Source organism: Panthera tigris, chromosome C1 (genome assembly GCF_018350195.1).
Source record: "Panthera tigris isolate Pti1 chromosome C1, P.tigris_Pti1_mat1.1, whole genome shotgun sequence".
Lineage (NCBI taxonomy): Eukaryota > Metazoa > Chordata > Mammalia > Carnivora > Felidae > Panthera > Panthera tigris.
In genome coordinates this window covers 24,481,564-24,502,484 of record NC_056667.1, presented here as the reverse complement: position 1 = coordinate 24,502,484, position 20,921 = coordinate 24,481,564, and the positions used below count along the sequence as shown (strand labels likewise).

At 41.5% G+C, this 20,921-nt stretch overlaps 1 protein-coding gene across 3 annotated transcripts in view; it reads right to left on the bottom strand.

The window, feature by feature from the left end:
- The window catches only part of ZBTB8A (zinc finger and BTB domain containing 8A), a 69,838-nt gene that overhangs the window by 7,184 nt on the left and 41,733 nt on the right, over window positions 1–20,921 (bottom strand). For 2 of the 3 annotated variants that reach the window (XM_042996421.1, XM_042996422.1), the window contains 3 exons: window positions 11,276–11,326; window positions 7,138–7,961; window positions 3,011–3,180 (listed from right to left, as the gene is read on the bottom strand). In XM_042996421.1, the coding sequence (XP_042852355.1) occupies window positions 3,011–3,180; window positions 7,138–7,961; window positions 11,276–11,304 (1,023 nt within the window). In that variant the 5' untranslated portion in view covers window positions 11,305–11,326. The remainder of the gene's footprint in view (window positions 1–3,010; window positions 3,181–7,137; window positions 7,962–11,275; window positions 11,327–20,921) is intronic. The other variant, XM_042996423.1, reaches the window with a different exon arrangement.

The following is a 20,921-nucleotide window of genomic DNA, read 5'->3' as shown; positions in this document are numbered from 1 at the left end:
AAATACAAGGTGAGCCTAGGGAAATTTGGGGGCCAGAGAATAAGGCCACCTTGAATATTTAATGGACTTATGACAAAGGGACACAAGAACCAGTTTCAAGTCGTCCAACTGGACAAAACTGAAAATTTAAGTATCAAAAAGAATAATAATTGTTGTGGTCCCAAACACAATGAACCAATGAAAATTCATGAGACTGTATGTTACTTAGAAAAAAAATAAAGCCAGAAAAAACTCATATTACCATTTGAAACTGCTATTTAATCAACTCTTTATTTTGAAAATTGATAATTAAAGGGAAAGAATTAAATATTTATCCCGTTTCTCCTGTAGTAACTGTATGTCAAAGTAACCAAGTAGTTCCAGGTGATGAGGGAAGGTTTTACTTTATAGAATTCTGGCTAATAATGTAGAAGAAATGATAAAATCAGTAAATCATACCACAAGTAAAATTAATAATTTGGGCAGAGTTTATCAACTGCTGTTAATCTCATTAAATGAATGCTTGATGAAGAAATGGATATAGCATAATGCCAAAATAGTTCCACATAGAGTCCTTTCTAATCACGTGGTGGCATCTTTAACTGCACAACGGTGGGATCATGGTATCATTACCTAGCTTAATGACCAATCTTTTTTTTTTTAATTTTTTTTAACGTTTATTTATTTTTGAGACAGAGAGAGACACAGCATGAATGGGGGAGGGGCAGAGAGAGAGGGAGACACAGAATCGGAAGCAGGCTCCAGGCTCTGAGCTGTCAGCCCAGAGCCCCACGCGAGGCTCGAACTCACGGACCGGGAGATCGTGACCTGAGCTGAAGTCGGACGCTTAACCGACTGAGCCACCCAGGCGCCCCTCTTTTTTTTTTTTTCTAAATTTTTTTTAACGTTTATTTATTTTTGAGACAGAGAGAGACACAGCATGAATGGGGGAGGGGCAGAGAGAGAGGGAGACACAGAATGCGAAGCAGGCTCCAGGCTCCAAGCTGTCAGTACAGAGCCGGATGCGGGGCTCGAACTCACGGACCGCAAGATCATGACCTGAGCCGAAGTCTGACACTCAACCAAATGAGCCACCCAGGTGCCCCGGAAAGTATTTTTCTTGAATCCATTAAGACTTTAGATAAAAATTCTAGTTTATACAAAATGCAGGGGGGAGAGAGGAACAAACTAAATGACACCATGTGGAAGCAAGCGGAGAAATCAAGAGGTAGGTTATTTTATAAAACAATTATCTTGATATCTCAAGTAAGTCAGTGTTATGGAAATAAAAAGGGTGGCTGAGAGTACTATGCTCTCTTAAAAACATATTTAAGGGACTTAACAGTGAGATCCCTGGGTCCTGAATTGGATACTGGCTTGGAAAAACCAGCTATAAAAGGTATTGGGAGACTACAGGGAAATGCAAAATTGAACTGGATGTCAGATAAAAGTTTACCGAGATGGAAAGGTAGATTATTCACGAAAGAGAGCAGGCTACAAAATATCACAAGTAGTATGATCTAATTTAGTTAGAAACAACCCATATATATGCATGTGATAAAGTGTTAAGAAAGGTATATTTCGGTGGTGAAAATAAAGTATTTTATTTTTCTTATTTTTACTTTGTTTAATACTTTTCCATTGCTTTAAATAATAAAAGGTTGTTTTTAATTTTAAAAAACCAGCTTCATAAGGTTAATGAAGGTAGAGATTTTGTCTGTTTTGCTCACTCACTACTGGATACCTAGCACTGAGAAAAGGGGCTGGCGCATAGGTGCTCAGTATATATTTGCTGACTAACTATAAAGCAATGCATGAAGAAATTGCCTTAAGTGACCCACTGTCCTTTATTTATTATTTTTATTTATTTATTTATTTATTTATTTATTTATTTATTTTAACGTTTATTTAGTTTTGAGACAGAGACAGAGCATGAACAGGGGAGGGTCAGAGAGAGAGAGGGAGACAAAGAATCTGAAACAGGCTCCAGGTTCTGAGCTGTCAGCACAGAGCCCGACGCGGGGCTTGAACACACGAACCGCGAGATCATGACCTGAGCCAAAGTCGGTATTTATTATTTTTTAAACTTTATTTATTTATTTTGAGCGAGGGAGAGAGAGAGTGAGCACAGGGCAGAGGCAGAAAGAGAGGGAGAGAATCCCAAGCAGGGTCTGTGCTGTCAGCCCAGAGCCCAATTTGGGGCTCAATCTCACAAACTGTGAGATCATGACCTGAGCCAAAATCCAGTTGGATACTTAACCAACTGAGGCACTCAGGTGCCCCAATCCACTGTCCTTTAAAGCTAAAAGGAGATCATATAAATGGAATAAAAGTATGAGTAATACAACAGACTTTGGAAAACATTCTTGCCTCAAGATGAACAGCAGAGTAATTTTCCAATGTCCTTACCTTATTAACCCACCAGAGCACTGAACAGCAAATTCCCTGAGATTTCTGACTGCTGACAATCCTGTCCCTGGCTGGAAGTGGCTCAATCTCCCACCTTGCTCCCTTCCTTGAGGAGACTACAGATAAACTAGAGAGAGACTAAAAAGGGAGTATAGTGGACAGAGGTTGAACAGTAGAAACTAGACTGAGATCCTTTCAGAAAAGGATTCGAGAACCACTAGCAGAGGCTGAGTACCTGAAGTAGTGACTCTGACCTAGACATTCAAATATCTTTGGTTTACATTGTCTTCGGCTCTTGAAAAGACCAGAATACAAAAACATATTAGATTTTAAATGAATTATAATATATATTCCAAAAAATAAATAAAAAGCAAAAAAGTAAAATGGATACTCAAAAGAATATCTCTTACTTCAAGGTCTCAAAGGAGAATAAAAAAATGTATATATATTATATATTAAATTATGCATCACGTGTAAAGGAAAACCATTAAGTTGGAAACATTTCCAATATGGTAGAGTTGTATGAAAAGATTTCCCGCAGTAAATGAGATTTAGTAAATCCTAAAGCAGGTAAATGCACACATTTCTTAAGAAGTAAGATGATGAAAAATTATATACATACTGTTCGGAAATGGCTACTTAGATGGTCCAGCCTGCTAAATCTTTTCCCACAAGCTTGACACGGATAGGGCCTTTCTCCCGTATGGCAGCGAAGGTGGCGCTTGAGGTCTGCTTTCCGCTTCACCACGTGTGTGCAGTACGGGCACTTGAACCGCATCCTGGGCAGATCATCTGTCAGGAGACAGTTTGATTAAATTACTGGAAAGTTCATCATAACAATTGTATAACACGAAGAATCCCAAAGGAGTTGGTGAGTCCCGTCTTCGAAAGGCAGGAGAAAAGGAGAAGGAAGAAATTGCATTTATGTCTTTTATTTATTTTTCCTTTTTTTTAATGTTAATTTTTTTATTTTGAGAGAGAGAGAGAGTGCAAGCAAGCAGGGGAGAGGCAGAGGGAGAGGGAGAGAGAGAATCTCAAGCAGGCTCCACACTCAGCACGGAGCTGGACTCGGGGCTCCATCCCACGACCCTGGGATCATGACCTGAACGGAAATCAGGAGTCAGTGGGCCGCTTCACTGAACCATCCAGGCGCCCCAAGAAAGAAATTTTATTAAGACTAGATCATTAATGTGATCCTGAGTCCAGAACTGTAACTTCAGTATTTGATATATTTACAAAGTCAGGGTTAACTGACTCTCACCCTTATCTTTCTACTCAGTGTTGTAGAGTCACTAGATTTGAAATGTCAAAAGGTAGTGCTGGATTTTAAAACTGGAGATACAATCCGAAGTAAAAGTATTTAATATTATAGCTTTTAAGTGACTTTTTTATTTACCTATTTTTTTTTAACTTTTTTTTTAACGTTTATTTATTTTTAAGACAGAGAGAGAGCATGAACGGGGGAGGGGCAGAGAGAGAGGGAGACACAGAATCGGAAGCAGGCTCCAGGCTCCGAGCCATCAGCCCAGAGCCCGACGTGGGGCTCGAACTCACGGAGCGCGAGATCGTGACCTGAGCTGAAGTCGGACGCTTAACCGACTGCGCCACCCAGGCGCCCCATTTATTTACCTATTTTTATCCTCTTGCCTTTTCTTTTCATACACTTGTAGTACTTTTAAAGGTGAAAAAATGACAAGGATATTTAATTTTTTGTTTTAAAACTCATGTATTCAAAAGAAAAACGAAAAAAAGGGCGCCTGGGTGGCTCAGTCGGTTAAGCATCTCACTTCAGCTCAGGTCATGATCTCACAGTTTGTGGGCTTGAGCCCTGTGTTGGGTTCTGTCCTCACGGCTCAGAGCCTGGAGCCTGCTTTGGATTCTGTGTCTCCCCCTCTCTGTCCCTCCCCTGCTGGCACTCTGTCTCTCTCTCTCTCTCTTAAAAAAAAATAATAAATATTAAAAAAAAATTTTTTTTAATAAAACTGTATTCACGGGGTGCCTGGATGGCTTAGTCAATAGAGCATGCAACTCTTGATCTCGGGGTCATGAGTTCAAGCCCCATGTGGGGCACAGAGATTACTAAAAGCAAAACAAAACAAAACAAAAACATATATATACATATATATAAACTTAAAAAAAATAAATAAAACTCATATGTATTCAAGATGTTAGTTATGATTGGAGGCAAATTTCATCAATTTAATAGCTGTTAAATTCAGCTGTTCATTACTGAAGTTAGGTTAACATAGCCTAGAATTACAGAAGTACAGAGCATAAACAGAGAAAAGATCAGTCTTTTGCTGTTTTAAAACTCAATAGAGATTTCTCATTTTTGCTCTGTTACCAGTATGCCTTGGTCAATGGTCAGAGCTCAGCAGGACGTTTAGTAAGCTCTGTAATGGGATATAATTTCATGTCTTTTCAGGTTAGTACTACAGAAAAATGTGGTTAGTAAAGATCAATCCGGTTGCCTATTATTTTTTTTAATGTTTCTTTTTGAGAGAAAGCGAGTGAGCAGGGGAGGGGCAGAGAGAAGGGGTCAGAGGATCAGAAGCGGGCTCTGCACTGGCAGCAGTGAGCCCAATGCAGGGCTTGAACTCACGAACCTTGAGATCGTGACCTGAGCCAGTCAGACGTTCAACCAACAGAGCCACCCAGGAGCCCCTTGGTTGCCTATTATTTTAAGGTATCTTATCTACAACTGAATTGTTTGTTGTTTTTTTTTAAGTTTATTTATGTATTTAGAGAAAGAATGTGCATGTGAGTGAGCATGGGGGAGAGGCAGAGACAAAGGGACAGAGAATCTCAAGCAGGCTCCGTGTTGTCAGCATTGAACCTGATGATGCAGGGCTGGAACCCACAAACCGTGAGAAAATGACCTGAGCTGAAATCAAGAGTCGGATGCTTAACCACTGAGCCACCCAAGCACCCACAACCGAATTATTTTTAAAAATTTATGTGACAACCCAGGAAATGTGAATACTGACTGGCTATTTACTGATGTTAAGAAACTGTTAATTTTGTTCAGGTACAATTATGGTATTGTAGTGGGTTTTTTTAAAAGACTATATTTTAGGGACACTTTCTGAAATATTTACAGATGAAAACTTACGATGTGTTATATTTGCTTAAAAATAATAAAGGGAGGGATGCTTAGGTGGCTTAGTCAGTTAAGTGTCTGGCTCTTGATTTCGGCTCAGGTCATGATCTCATGGTTTGTGAGATCAAGTCCTGCATTAGAGCCTGCTTGAGATTCTCTCTCTCCCTCTCTCTCTGCCTCACCCCCACTCATGCTTTGTCTCTCTCTCGCTCTCAAAATAAATAAACTTAAAAAAATAATAATAAAGCGGGGGGTGAGAAGTAGTGATACAGATGAAACAAGATTGACCATGAGTCGGAAGTTGTTCAAACTGGGTAATGGGGTACATGGAGGTGAATTATGCTATTCTCTTTACTTTTTTATATGTTTGAAATTTTCCTAAATTAAAAAAAATTTTAAATATATAATCTGAATCTTAAAATCAGTAGGAGTTTCATCTTATGATTTTCCTTTAAATTCACATGTAAGGGGCGCCTGGGTGGCTCAGTCGGTTAGGCGTCTGACTTCGGCTCAGGTCATGATCTTGCGGTCCGTGAGTTCGAGCCCCGCGTCGGGCTCTGTGCTGACAGCTCAGAGCCTGGAACCTGTTTCAGATTCTGTGTCTCCCTCTCTCTGACCCTCCCCCGTTCACGCTCTGTCTCTCTCTGTCTCAAAAAAAATAAATAAACGTTAAAAAAAAAAAAATAAATTCACATGTAAACTATTAAGCAAATTTGCTACTTGATTAATTAATTTGCTGCCTGATTATGACATGCATTTCTGGGGCACCTGGGTGGCTCAGTCAGTTGAGCTTCTGACTTTGGCTCAGGTCATGATCCCACAGTTCATGGGTTCGAGCCCCACGTCGGGCTCTGTGCTGACAGCTCAGAGCCTGGAACCTGCTTCTGATTCTGTGTCCCTCTCTCTGTGTCCCTCCCTTACTCACAGTCTGTCTCTCTCTCTCAAAAACAAATAAACATAAAAAAAAAAAATGACATGCATTTCTAATCCCTGTTCTCTATGGCAGGGAGGGGAGAATTGCTGAAACCAACAACCTACATAATAATCTTTCTGCATTTTACTACTATCATAAAAATGAGATGTCTCATATTATTGTTGCATATAGGATTACAGTGTCAATGTTATGGGTTGTGTGTTAAGTTTTTTTTTTTAATTATGTATTTATATCTCAATAAAATCAGATGTAGTTTCATTTCTGGTAGGTCTTGGGTCTGTGAACCTTTGTAAGTTCACATGGTTGCTCTGTTTAACTTTTCTCTATAAAAGTACTCCTCCTGAGTGAATACTCAGAAAAAAAATAACCTATTTAAAGTGAAGCTATGCCCCTTAGGGATTTATACCATTTAGAAGAGAGCTTTAAACACTTAACAGTGATCTAATCATCTGTTGACACAGGTTTGGAAATCTTGGGCTTTGCACCTCAGAAGTCTGTTAAGTTTTGACTATTCTCAAATTTAGCCAATATGATTTTTAGTTAGAAATTTAAATTTATGTCTTATACAGTAAATTTCATTAGAGAAGTAGGACTTAAAAAAAATCTCTTGGTATAACTGCCTGCAACACTTCAAAGTAAGGGCATGTTGAGATAGGACTGATTTGTATAGGAGTCTTAGAAACTCATTGAGAGGACTGATGCTTTTTTGGGGTACCTGGAAAGCTTCTGGATGTGACATCAGATCCTGGACCATACGGATAGCCAACAGGAGTAGAGTCCATGTCAGCATCAACTTGTGCTTGTTCTTCCGACTGGGAAATGTGGCCGGAAGAATCCGATGTCCGAGCTTCTCGTTTGCTAGACTTATAATGAGCAACTTCAGAAGGCTGTGACAACCTCCAATGTTTGGACTTTTTAATGGAATCTTTCCTTTGTTCGTGCTTGGCCAAAGGTTGTTGGGTGTTCCTTTGGGAGGCTGGATGGTAATTATACTTGCTCCAAGATTTCCCACTTATTATACCCGTTCCTTGATCTGGGCTTAGGTGAGAATGTGGAGAACCGCTTTCTTCTTGCCAGCTACCACTATAAAAGGAGGAACGTTCTATACCGTTAGAATTAGCATCTTTATCGGAGAGACTGAAATAGCGATCTTTTTCTTTCTCGCTAATGTCTAGTGAAGATTTAATAAAGGTCTTACATACACTAATGACATCAGTCATCTGAAGGAAGCTAGCAGCTGACATCACTTCTATGACATTCTGACCAGTAAGAGAGAGTTTGCCGGAATAGACGAAGTCCAGGATAACCGTAAAAGTGTCGGGGGAGAAAGCCTGAAATGTAGCTGTAGTGGGTTGACTGGTCTCCTTTGAATTCTGAGAAAGAAGCATTTTGAAATAGCCACTGCTAGCAAATAATACATTTCGATGCGCTTTGAAGACCTTCCCTTCAACCAGAATGCTGCAATCACAAAAGACATCTTGCCTGCGCTGCTCGTTCAGTTGTTGCAGGAGGTGGGACTGGTGAGAGGAGATCTCCATGCTGGAGGGAAAAAGACACGTGGTTAACCGAAATGACACAGGCAACTGAAATAGCCATCAGAAACCTCTCTCTTGTTCCCACTGAAAAACACTTTCTTAGAGAATACAGTCTCCAAAACACAGGAGATTACTTAGTACTGTGCTATTAGTTATGTGATTCGGGGACAATTATTTGTTCAGTCACCAACCTTTACTGAGTATCCTCTATGAATCAGGCTTTCTGCTATGTGCTGAACTGAACAGGCTTGCTTCCTGGGTTCATGCAGTGTTCAGTCTAGAGGGGGACCAGGAACTAAGCAAACACTCACGTGAAGTCACAAATGACTTGCCAAGGGCAAAGACAGAAAGACAATGTTGTGAGTAGAAGAGTAAGTCAGTCGAGATTGGGATGGAGAGGGTTGGGAACACCTCCCTGAGAAGTAATCTTTAGGCTGGGACCTCAAAGGTGAACAGGAATTAGCCAGGGGAAGAATGAGGGGAAAGATTACAGCTTCCAGCAAAATGGTGATCTATGGGCTCGGGTTTTGATAAGTAACAAGTACGAACCCTCTAAGGACCACGACCTCAATGAAAAAAGACTAGTAAACTTTGCCCATAAATCCCTGGCAAAAAAACAAAGAAAGTTTGTCTTTGTGGGACGGAGGGAAAAAAAAAAGTACCTAGGTGAGATATCAAACCTTTTGCTTTTTAATTTTTTTTAATGTTTGAGAGACAGAGAGCAGGGGAAGGGAAGAGAGAAAAGACAGACACAGAATCCAAAGCAGGCTCCAGGCTCTGAGGTGTCAGCACAGAGCCCGATGCAGGGCTCAAACTCACGAACCTCGAGATCATGACCTAAATCCAAGTCAGACATTTAACCAACTGAGCCACCCAGGCACCCCCAACCCTTTGCTTTTTGAGGTTCTGGAATCCAAATTGATTTTACCTGTTTGGTGTGGCAAACCACAAGGTGAAATTTTAATGTGAAAATTAGTCCTGGGCTGGTAGGGCCCGTTGGGCGCCTGGCAGAAGTAAATGCAAAACCGCTCAGGAGGGGTGCTCTCAGGAACCAAGCCAGGCGGGAAGTAAGCTCTGCTTATGCTGAACTCAAAGTCATTCCCTTCTTCATATAAAGTGGATAGTTTCCAATCTTGGATCGTCATGGTGCCTAATACCTCTTATCTTAAAAAGAAACAAGCAAACAAAACCTCCCTTGGTTTCACAATCCACCTCTGGCTACTACTCATTTCTCTATAATGGTTTTAAATTTTAAGTAAACTCTACACCACACATGGGGCTCGAACCCATGACCCTGCGATCAAGAGTCGTATGCCCTACTGGCTGAGCCAGCCAGGCGCCCCAGGTTACTACTCATTTCCCTGCTCCCTTCACACAAAATTCATTGAAAGCGTGTTTTGGTTTGCTCTTTTCACTTGCCATCTTCACTTCTGTTCTCTATCAGGTTTCATCCCGATCCATCAAAATCATTTTTAAAAAGCTCATTAGTAACTTGCATGTCAAATCCAATGGTCATTCCTTTGTCCTCATTTTACTGAGGCAGTGGGTCCTTCTCTTCATCCTCAAACACTTTCTTCACTTGATGCTGGGACACCAACTCCTCCATGGTTCTTCTCCTATCAGCCACTCCTGAGTCTCCTTTGCTGGGTGTTCATTTTCCTAATCTCTCAGTGCTGGGGGATTCCGGACATGCTACCCTAAAATATGGCACCTTGGTGTATTGAATATTTTGAACTAAAGAAGTTTGGGAAAACAGCAGAAGCAGAAAGGTCACTCTGACACCCCCCTCCCTTCTCCCCTGCAACTAAAATAACCCTACTGTGAGAGGTGCCCTCCCTATACCCAGAAGAAAGAGATTCCTTATCTCAGAAAACAAAGGGACGCTGAAAAGAATGTGAACAAACAGGCTTTGGTGAGTTCCCCCCCCCCCTTACTAAATTTATCTCCTACTCCTTGACCTACCATATTCCTCTATGACTGTCCTGTCCGCTCTTCATCCAACCTAGCATAAAAATATACTCAGTGTCTGTTTCTTCCGGTCTTCATTTCCTTATGAAGGCTTCTGGGTCATGTAAAACTTATATTAAGTAATTTGTTTGCGTTCCTCGTGTTAATTTGCTTTTGTCCGTTTAACTTCCAGACCCAGCCAGGAAGACGGTCAAGGAAAAATTTTCCTCCCCTACAGCTGGAAGGTCCCAGGCCTCAGGGCTCAGACCTCTTCTCTACTTAACACTATTCCCTGGGTGAGCCCATCTGGTCTCATAGTTTTAAATACCATCTTTGAGCTTATGACTCACAAAAAAGCCTCCAAAGCCCCCCCCCCCCCCCCCCCCCGCATCCAGCTTCAAAGTTATGACCTCAAAGGCCCTGCGTGATGGGCACCTCTCACGTCCAGGTGTCTCTCTGCCCTCATCTGCTCTGCCCTGTCCCTCACATGCCACATTCCAGCTACACAGGCCTCTGCCCATTCCTGAACATTCAAGGCATGTTCCTGCCGTGCAGCCCTTGTCTTGGCCATTCTATCTGCTTGGGAATTCTTCTCCCAGATATACACATAGCTCACATTCTCACATTTTCAGGTCTCTTTTCAAATGTCACCTTATCAGAGATCTTTCCTTTACCATCCTATATAATCACTCCCTTCTGTTCTCTGTCCCCTTGTTTACTGTTTTCTCCTACTAGAATTTAAGGTAAGAGAGCAGAGACTTGGCCTGCTTTACTTATGTATCCCCAGCTCCACACGATACGTGCTCAATCAGTGTTGCTGAATGAATGAATCAAAAATGTTAAAACATACAAGGGAATCATTCTTTATAAAGAAGAAGCAGCAGGTGGAACAAACAGGAGAATAGGAACACCAACAATTTTAGAAAATAAAAACCCAAGAGACTATTAAATAAGCACGTTTAAGATGGTCGAAGAGATAAAAGAGAATAAAAAGTAGCAAATAGTCATGAGCATAGACGCTAAAGCCGGGTAGCTGGATTTGGAATTCTGGCTCCACTTAATAGCTGTATGAACCCAGGCAATTTATTTAACCTCTGTATCCATTTCCTTACCTGTAAAATGGAACAAAAAATAGCACTTCTTTCATAGGATTATTGTGAGGATTGAATGAGCTGAGGTACACAGAGCACTCAAAATTATATGTTGGACATGTAAAACGTACTTCATAAATGTTAGCCATTCTCCTTTTACTTTTATTATTATCCACAAAAAAAGAAACCAGTGGGGGGAGGGGCGGGAAGAAGAGGTAGGTTTGAGGGGGAACCAAATGGATTTAATATATGAAAAATATAATCAATGAAATTAAAACACCTCATGTTGCAAGATAGCGGTTGCCCCATCTCCAGCCTGATGTCCACATTCCTGGCAGGGAGAGGAAAAGACAAAAGACAATTACCAGCCCAGTTTGTCTTCTTTTTTTAATCGGGGCAGGGGCTGTGTGGAATGGCTTTCCTGGATGCCTCACCCAGGGGACTTACACTTGCAACTCAATGGCCAGAGCCCTGTCACTCCCATTAACGGTATATATCAATTACTACTTCTCATTTCTGTCAGAACTTAGTATTATACTTTTTAATTTCGTCAATCTTTCAAATATGCAATGGTATGTCATTGCTCTCATTTGTGTGGATCGTACAATTAATGTTTATTGACTGTGATTCGGAGAATTTCTTGCTCATTACAGTGCTGTTAACTAACACTGTATAACAACTAACTACAAAAAACAATGTCATACGATAAGTATTTATTTAGCTCACATGCCTATGGGTTGGCTAATTTAGGCTGGACTTGTTAGGGCAGCTCTTTGATCTCGCCTGGGTCCACTCACATACCTAGGAGTTAGCTGATGCAGGCAGCTTGTCCAGGTTAGTCGTGTTATTACATGGTCTCATACCTTCCTCCTGGAACCAGTTGGCTGGCTTGGCCAATTTCATCTCGTGATAATGGCAAAGGTACAAAAGACCAAGTGGAAATATATGAGACCTCTTATGGCTTAGGCTTGCAAGTGGCACACTGTTACATCTACCATATTCTAATAGTCTAAAGCAAATGGCATGGCCAAATCTAAAGTCAAGGGAAGAAATATCTCCTGCTGCGTGAGTGGGAAGAACTGTGAAGTCCCACAACAAAGGGTGTGAATATTGGCAGGGGATGATGAACAGGGGCAATAATGCTATCTACACAATAACCTTTCTTATTTTTCAAGTTGGGTTGTCTTTTTTAAATTTATTTATAGATATCCTTTAAATAGCCAACATACTAATCCTTCATCAGTTATATGCTTTGCAAGTATCTTCTCCCAGTCTGTGGTTTGACTTTTTAACTTCACTTAAGGTGGTTTTCATTAAAAAGGAGCTTTTAGGGGCACCTGGGTGGCTCAGTCAGTTAAGCGTCTCTTAATTTCGGCTCAGGTCATGATCTCACAGCTCATGGGTTCGAGCCCCGAGTCGGGCTCCACGCTGATAGTGCAATCCTGCGTGGGATTCTCTCTCTCTCTTTCTGTCCCTCCCATGCATGCTCTCTCTCAAAAAAAAAAAAAAAAAAAAAGAAAGAAAAAAGAAAAAAAAATTCCTGTTTCAAGGACATAAAGATATTTTTTAAAGTTCTGTTTTTCACTTTTAAGACTTTAATCTACTATTTATTTTGCATGTGGTATTCTAATTTTTTTCATTCAGGTAACCACTTTTTCTGGCACTATTTATTGAATAGTCTATCCTTTCCCCATTAATTTGTAATACTATGTCTGTTATACATTTAGTTTACATAAATTCATGGATCTATTTCTGAGCTCTTTGTTCAGTTCAGTTGGTCTATTTGTCTATCTCTGCAGTAATACTTCACAGCATTAATTGCCAAAACTTTAAAATGAATTCCCCCATCTAATTCATCAAATAACATTAAAAAGAAGTGTCTCTTTCTACTTCCATATAAATATTAGGGTAAGTTTATCAAGTTTCACTAAAAAAAAAAAAATCCTATAGGCATTTATTTTGGAATTGAATTTATAGATTATGGGAAAACTCACATCTTTATGATATTGAGTCTTATCATCCAGGAACATAGTATAATTCTCCATTTATTTAGGCCTTTTTTTGTATTCTTCAGTAATGTTTCCTTCTTTTTTTTTTTTTTTTTAATGTTTATTTATTTTTGAGAGACAGAGAAAGAGAGAGCAAGCAGGGGAGGGGAGGGGAAGAAAGAGAGGGAGACACAGAATCAGAAGCAGGCTCCAGGCTCTGAGCTGTCAGCACAGAGCCCGACTCAGGGTTTGAATTCACGAACCGTGAGATTATGACCTGAGCCAAAGTCGAACGCTTAACCGATTGAGTCACCCAGGAGCTCCCCCTTATTTTCTTTATTAAGATCTTGCATATTTTTGTTAGATTTATTTATATTGACGAATGGAAGTGCTCCTAAAATTTCAGCATTAAGACTGATGTTTAGTATAGGTGTTTGATGGTTACCCTTTTGTTTCCAACTTGCTAAAAATTTTTATCATAAATGAGTGCTAAATTTTATTAAATGCATATGTGGTATTTACATGCTTTTTTCTTTCTTAATCTGTATAGTAGTTTCCTGGAGCTATTGTAATAAAGTACCATAAACTGGGTGACTTAACACAACAGAAGTTTATTATCTTGCAGTCTGGATGCTGGATATCTAAAACCAGGTGTCAGCAGCGTCATGCTCCCTCTGAAACCTGTGAGGGAGGAATCCTTCTTTGCTTCTTCCTAGTGTCTAGTGACCCCAGGAGTTCTTTGGTTTGTGGCACCAAAACCCTAATCTGTTTCCATCTTCACACGGCTGTCTTTTCCCTGTGTCTCTGTGTCTTCACAAGGAGCTCTCTCCTTGTATCTTCACAATGTCTTCTTATAAGGACATTAGTTCTTTTCTTTTCTTTTTTTTTTTTTTTAACGTTTATTTATTTTTGAGACAGAGAGAGACAGAGCATGAACGGGGGAGGGGCAGAGAGAGAGGGAGACGCAGAATCGGAAGCAGGCTCCAGGCTCTGAGCCATCAGCCCAGAGCCCGACGCGGGGCTCGAACTCGAGGACCGCGAGATCGTGACCTGAGCGAAGTCGGACGCTTAACCGACTGAGCCACCCAGGCGCCCCGACATTAGTTATTTTCTACAGCCATTTTAAAAAAAAATTTTTTTTTTTAACGTTTATTTATTTTTGAGACAGAGAGAGACAGAGCATGAACAGGGGAGGGGCAGAGAGAGAGGGAGACACAGAATCTGAAACAGGCTCCAGGCTCTGAGCTGTCAGCACAGAGCCCGACGCGGGGCTCGAACTCACGGGCCGTGAGATCATGACCTGAGCCGAAGTCGGACGCTTAACTGACCAAGCCACCCAGGCGCCCCTACAGCCATTTTTTAAAAGTAAGCGCTAGGCTTGACATGGGGTTTGAACTCACAACCCCGAGATCAAGAGTCACATGCTCTACCGACTGAGCCAGCCAGGAGCCCCAGACATTAGTCCTTTTTTTTTTTAATTAAAAAAAATTTTTTTAATGTTTATTTTTGAGAGAGAGAGACACACACAGAGCATGAGCGGGGAGAGGGGCAGAGAATCTGAAGCAGGCTCCAGGCTCTGATCTGGAGTGAAAGGACACAAAAGGACATTAGTCATTTAGGCTTAAGGGCCCATCTTACTCCAATATGACCTCATCTTAACGGATTACCTGTGCATCAACTGTATTTCCAAATAAGGTACTGCAGGTTGGCACTTAGACATATCTTTTGGGGGGAACACAATTCAAGCCACAACAATCATTAGTATATTACATTTTCTGGGTGTTGAATTATCTTTGCATTCCTGAGATACTTTAACCCAGCCTTTACTTTTGTTCTTCTACCGAATCAGAGACTTTTGAAAAGACAAATTTTCTGCTTTTTCAGCATAGTCTCCAATAATACTAAGTGAACTTAGTGGGTTGAATACTGTCCCCTCAAAATTCATGTCTACTTGAAAAAAAAAAAAACAATTCATGTCTACCTGGAACCTCAGAATATAACCTTGTTTGGAAATAGGGTCTTTGCAGAAATAATTGGTTAAGACAAGGTCACTGGATTAGGGTCTCCTGTCCTTATAAGAAGAGGAGAGGACACATAAATACAAAGAAGAAGAAAAAAAACCTTGTGAAATAACAGGTGGAGACTGGAGTCATGCAATACTAGTCAAGAAACACCTCCCCCAGAGGCTGGAAGGAGTCTCCTCTAGAGCCTTCAGAGGGAACACCTTGATTTCTGACTTCCAGCCTCCAGAACTGAGAGAATACATTTTGGTTGTTTTAAGCAACCCAGTTTGAGGTACTTCGTTATAGCAGCCCTAGGTGATCAGCACACACTGCATGAAATTGCCAGGATTTAACCATTCTGACCAATAAAAATAGTAATTTCATATAGTGGATCTAAACTCTTGATTTTAAATGAACTGATGAAAGGGAAAATATTTATTTCTGCATTAACAGAAGAAGCTGCAGCCCTTTAAAAGCTGTGATTTTAGGGGGGCCCGGGTAGCTCAGTTGGTTAAGTGTCTGACTTTGGCTCAGATCGTGATCTCTCAGTCCATGGGTTCGAGCCCTGTGTCAGGCTCTGGGTTGACAGCTCAGAGCCTGGAGCCTGCTTCGGATTCTGTGTCTCCCTCGCTCTCTGTCCCTCCCCCACTTGCACTCTGTCTCTCTGTCTCTCAAAAAATGAATGTTAGAAAAAAAAATTTTAATAAAAAAAATTTAAAAATAAAAGCTGTGATTTTAATTCTTTCAGTGATGTCTTCGTTTACCAGTCTGTTATACAACTTCCTTTCCATTTACTCATTATTCTATTCTGACTTCTCCCTCTTCTCATTTTTCTGGCAATTGCTTCCCACAACTTTTCTTGAGAGGATCACCCCTTCATCTCTTTCAGTTCTTATGGTTTGGGAGATATTGACTTGACTCATCACTCCAGAGCTCAACCTGTGACCTAGACCTGACAAATCAGGGCACTGCATTCCCATGGCCAGTTACTGGCTTGAGGATGGACACACCAAGCAAAGCAAGGAAAGGAGATTCAATCAAAGTGAATCCTAGAATTTTTACTGGAGCAACTGGAAAGAAGACCACTCCCGTGAGGATGTAACCCTGGAGTTATATATTGTAGATGTTCTTTCTGCCACCATGACAGAGCCTCCATGAGAAAGGGCCAACGCTGAGGAAAGCAGAGCAGAGAAACAGAGAAAGGCCAGATCCCACTGACATCATTCTGTTTCCTAGGTTGGTAATTTTTTTTTTTTTTTTCTGTAAAGGGCCAGGCAGGAAATATTTCAGGGTTTGTGGGTATGAGATTATTATTTATAATAAATATATATTTTTGACTTTGCCAATGGTCCCTGGCTCATTGCTTCCCAAACCCTTGTAATTTCCTAAGCAATAAGAGCAATAAAAGCATCTTTTAAAAAAATGTTGATTTATTTATTTTGAGAGAGAGAGAGCACGTACATGAATGGGGAGGGGCAGAGACAGAGGGAGAGAGAATCCCAAGCAGGCTCCATGCTGTCAGTGCAGAGCCAGACGCAGGGCTCGATCTCACAAACCGTGATCATGACCTGAGACAAAATCAAGAGTTGGAGGCTTAACCAACTAAACCACCCAGGCGTCCCCAAGAGCATGTTTTGTTCTCATATTTGGTCTTTTATCCTCAGTTCCCGAAATCACTTCAGAGCCATAAAGGTGCCACGGGTGTCTTGCTATTCACAAAAAAAACCCTTTCAACAACAGCTGAGTTTATGTTAATGAGGTGACTCTTGGAAGTTCCCTAAGATGGTGGGGGGGTTGTGCCAGGAGAACCAACCATTACATTAGATTAATTAGACTAGAGGTTTGGAACTTTCAGTCCCTCCCCATGACTTCTGGGAAAGAGGGGAGGGGCTGGAAATTGAATCAAGCACCAACAGCCAATGATTTAATCAATTACATCTATGTAATGAAGCATCCATAATACCCCGAAAGGACAGGGTTCTGAGAGCTTCCAGGTTGGTGAACCAGAATGCATCCACTTGTTGGCCCCAAGCTCCATGGGAAAGAAGTTCTTGCATTTGGAACCTGTCCCTATGTATCTCTTCATCTGGCTGTTCACCTGTATCCTTTAATATCTTTTGTAATAAACTGGTAATCTGGTGAGTAAATGGGTTTCCTTAGTTCTGTGAGCCACTCTAGCAAACTATTTGAACCCAAGGAGGGGGTCCTCCAGTCAGTCAGAAGCACAGGTAACAACCTGGACTAGTGATGGGCATCTGATGTGGGGGCCATCTTGCGGGACTGAGCCCTTAACCTGTGAATCTGATGCTATCTCCAGGTAGACAGTGTCAGAACGGAGTTGGATTAGTCTCGGAGAATTGCTTGACTTGGGGCGGGAAACCCACACATCATTGTGGGGCTCTCTCTCACAACTCCTCAGCTTCACCACTATATTACTCACTTCTGCCACTGTGGCACAAAAGCAGCCATAGGCAACAGGAGAAGCAATGGGTAGGGTAGTGTTCTAATAAAGCTTTATTTACAGAAATAGCCACAGGCTGCTTTTTGCCAACCCCAGTCCTAGTCCCAGCAATGCCTTAAGCTATATCTATCCTTGGACTTTCCAGTTACCTGTCCCAATAAATGTCATTTTCCTTAAGCCAGCATGAGTTGGCTTTCCTTTTACTTGTAACCAGAGAATCTCGCTTTATAAGTTATTTCTGAAGGTTCTGAATTCTTTGATCACTTTCTTCTAATTGTTAGTGCAGCTTTTCTTTTAAAAAAATGTTTTTTAACGTTTTATTTATTTTTGAGAGAGAGACAGAGACAGAGACAGAGCAGGAGCAGGGGGAGGAGCAGGCTCCAGGCTCTGAGCTGTCAGCATACAGCCCGATGTGGGGCTCAAACCCACAAACTGCAAAATCATGACCTGAGCCGAAGTCACACGCTTTAACCAACTGAGCCACCCAGGAGCCCCAGTGCAGCTTTTCTTTAAAATCTACTCCTGATTCTGAAAGGAATCAAAATTGATTTCATAGAGGAATGATTAATTGACATCCAACACATTGTCAGTTCTTTTTCAGACATGAAAGTGTTTTATACAGTTTTAGTGAAAAGTTAATTCCGTGGAGGAAAAATGTTTTGTTTGTTTTTTTAGTTTAAATTTCAGTCAGATACTGCTTTCTTTTCTAGGCAACCTGTAGACGTTCTAAGTGAGCTTCAGTATTGTTATGTGTTGCAAACGGTAGTCACTTTGTGCAAATTTAAACAGGCTCCTGAGAGTTGATAGGGAGTGAGAAGATGTTTAACAGTGAAAGCAAAGTAGAAAACTGTCTCCTGACTGGAGACATCTGAACACTGCCTTTGACAAGTGGAAGGAGTAACAGAGGACCTCTGAGGGAGAAGGCTGAGGCCTGGCAGAATGACCAGCAGCAGACTGTGTCAAAGGGCAGTCATAAGACTATTCCCTAAAGTGAAATATCCCACGTTGGCGGCTGAATTCCCAGTGCCATGTTCTCCCGTTTTGAAAGGAGGCTCTAATTCCAAGATAGGATTAAGAATAAGTTTAAGAACCTTAATGAAAAGACTCCGATAGATCAAAGGGAAAAGGCAATTCACACGCATGTGTGCACACACACACACACACACACACACACAGGACCACAACCAGGTAACACACATATGGCAGGGAGAGCAAGAGAACAATCAAGGGTGACCCCGAGGCCGATGGCGTGGTACTGGCAGAGTAGAGTTACTGTTTACTGAAATGGGGAAGACTAGGAAAGGAACCTGTGGGGGCTGGTCTCTGCAGCTCAAGTTTGGACATGGTAAGTTTAACATGTCCTGTTACCCATCCAACAAGAGAGAAAGGGTGGGCGGTTGGACATACGAGCAGAGTTGAGGAAATAGGTCCAGGCTGGGGATGGGAACTGGGAATCAGCATTTGAATGGTATTTAAAGTCATGAAACTAGATGTGATTACCAAAGGAGGCAGGCCACATAGAATAGAGGTGAGCCCCTGGCCCTCTGACATTTAGGGAATAGAAGGATAAGGATCAAGCAAAGATACCAGAGAAAAACCAGAAAGCCAGGAAGACATCCTGGAAGTGAAGAAACTGCTTCAAGGAGAAGCACTGGATGGATCAGTAGTGTGTGTGTGTGTGTGTGTGTGTGTGTGTGTGTGTGTGTGTGTGTACACATGCACACGTGTGCATGTGTGCATATGTGGTGTGTGTGTGATGTGCATGTGTGCATATGTGGTATGTGTGTGTGTGTGTGTGTGTGATGTGCATGTTTGCATATGTTGTATGTGCCTGTGTGTGTCTATGTGTGTGTCTATGTGTGTGCATGTGTGTATCTGTGTCCCTGTGTTGGGGTGAGTTTCACAGAGAATGGGATGGAGGAGAGAGTACATACAACTCTTTCCGCAGAATTTTGCTGTGAAGTGAACGGATAAGGCAGATAGTGATAGAAAGGGGAGGTGTCATCAAGACTGAAGAAAAATTTGAGTATTCTGGAAAGAAAAAATTCACTGAAGAAATAAATTTCCAGATAAGGCAGGGAGGAATGAGATTGAGAACACATTAAAATGGTTATTGTTGAAAAGGATTAGTGATGGGGTAGGAGGACAGGATACCTTCTTCTTTGCAACAGAAAGAGATAATGAAAAAGTGTACAGATCTCTAAAGGAAGATGATATCAGGGCTCATTTCCAATGCCTTTGATCTCTAAGTAAAATAGCATTATCTGTGAAAACGATGAGGATATGGGAAATTTGGTAGAATTACAGTAGTTAATATAAAAATGTATATCTGATGTTTAATCTACTGATTTATACTTTCCACTTAAATCACAAGATTAAAGTATAACAGCATGAGCCCAGCTTACAGCATAGTAATACTCAGCAAATATTTAAGGGATTTCTACTGGTGAAACTGTTCCATGGATAGACTACAGCAACTGACAGGCAGGAGAAGCTGCCATTTTTCTTTAACCTACCCATCTATGGCTGAATACATTTGTTCTTTGCCCTTGTAAGTAAGCAGGACCTTCATAACTAAGGCAACGGATTTTGGTTTCTGTACTGGTTATCTACCTATTGTTTTTAAGCCCCCAAACTGCCTTTTTATATTCTGCTCTGTTTTTTTTTTAACTTTTTTAAAATTTATTTTTCAGAAAGAGAGAGAGACAGAGAATGAGCAGGGGAGGAACAGAGATACAGGGAGACACAGAATCCGAAGCAGGCTCCAGGCTCTGAGCTGTCAGCACAGAGCCCGACGCAGGGCTCGAACCCACGAACCGTGAGATCATGACCTGAGCCAAAGTCAGTTGCTTAACTGACTGAGCCACCCAGGTGCCCCTGTTTTGTTTTTTTTTTTTTTTTTTTTAATGTTTATTTATTCTTGAGAGAGAGAGACAGAGCATGAGCAGGGGAGGGGCAGAGAGACAGGGAGACACAGAATCTGAAGCAGGCTCTGCACTTGCTCTCCCTGCCATATGTCTGTGCTGATGGCTCAGTAGGTTCTGAGCCATCAGTACAGAGCCTGATACAGGGCTCAAACTCACACATCATGAGATCACGACCTGAGCCGAAGTCAGATGCTTAACTGCCTGAGCCATCCAGGAACCCCATATTCTGCTCTGTTCTGATGGGGCTGAGAGTCTGCAAACTACATTACCCAGTATCTCTCACCAGCTGGCTTCCTGCAGGATATGTACAATGGGACTTGGAGGGCTGGAGGAAGAGGGGAACTCTCTGCTCTAGCTCTCACGGTTGCTGATGGTTGCTGTAGTAGCAGCTGGGTGGCAGGATTCTGGACTACAGCAGCTCAGGCAGATGTGGAATCTTTCTGGTGGTTCCAGCTCTCATCGAAGTGTTACCTCTTCAGCAGATCCTGGACTGTGTCTCCAAAAGTGCAGCAGCAGGTATATGCTCAAGGGCTCCAGCAAGGGTATA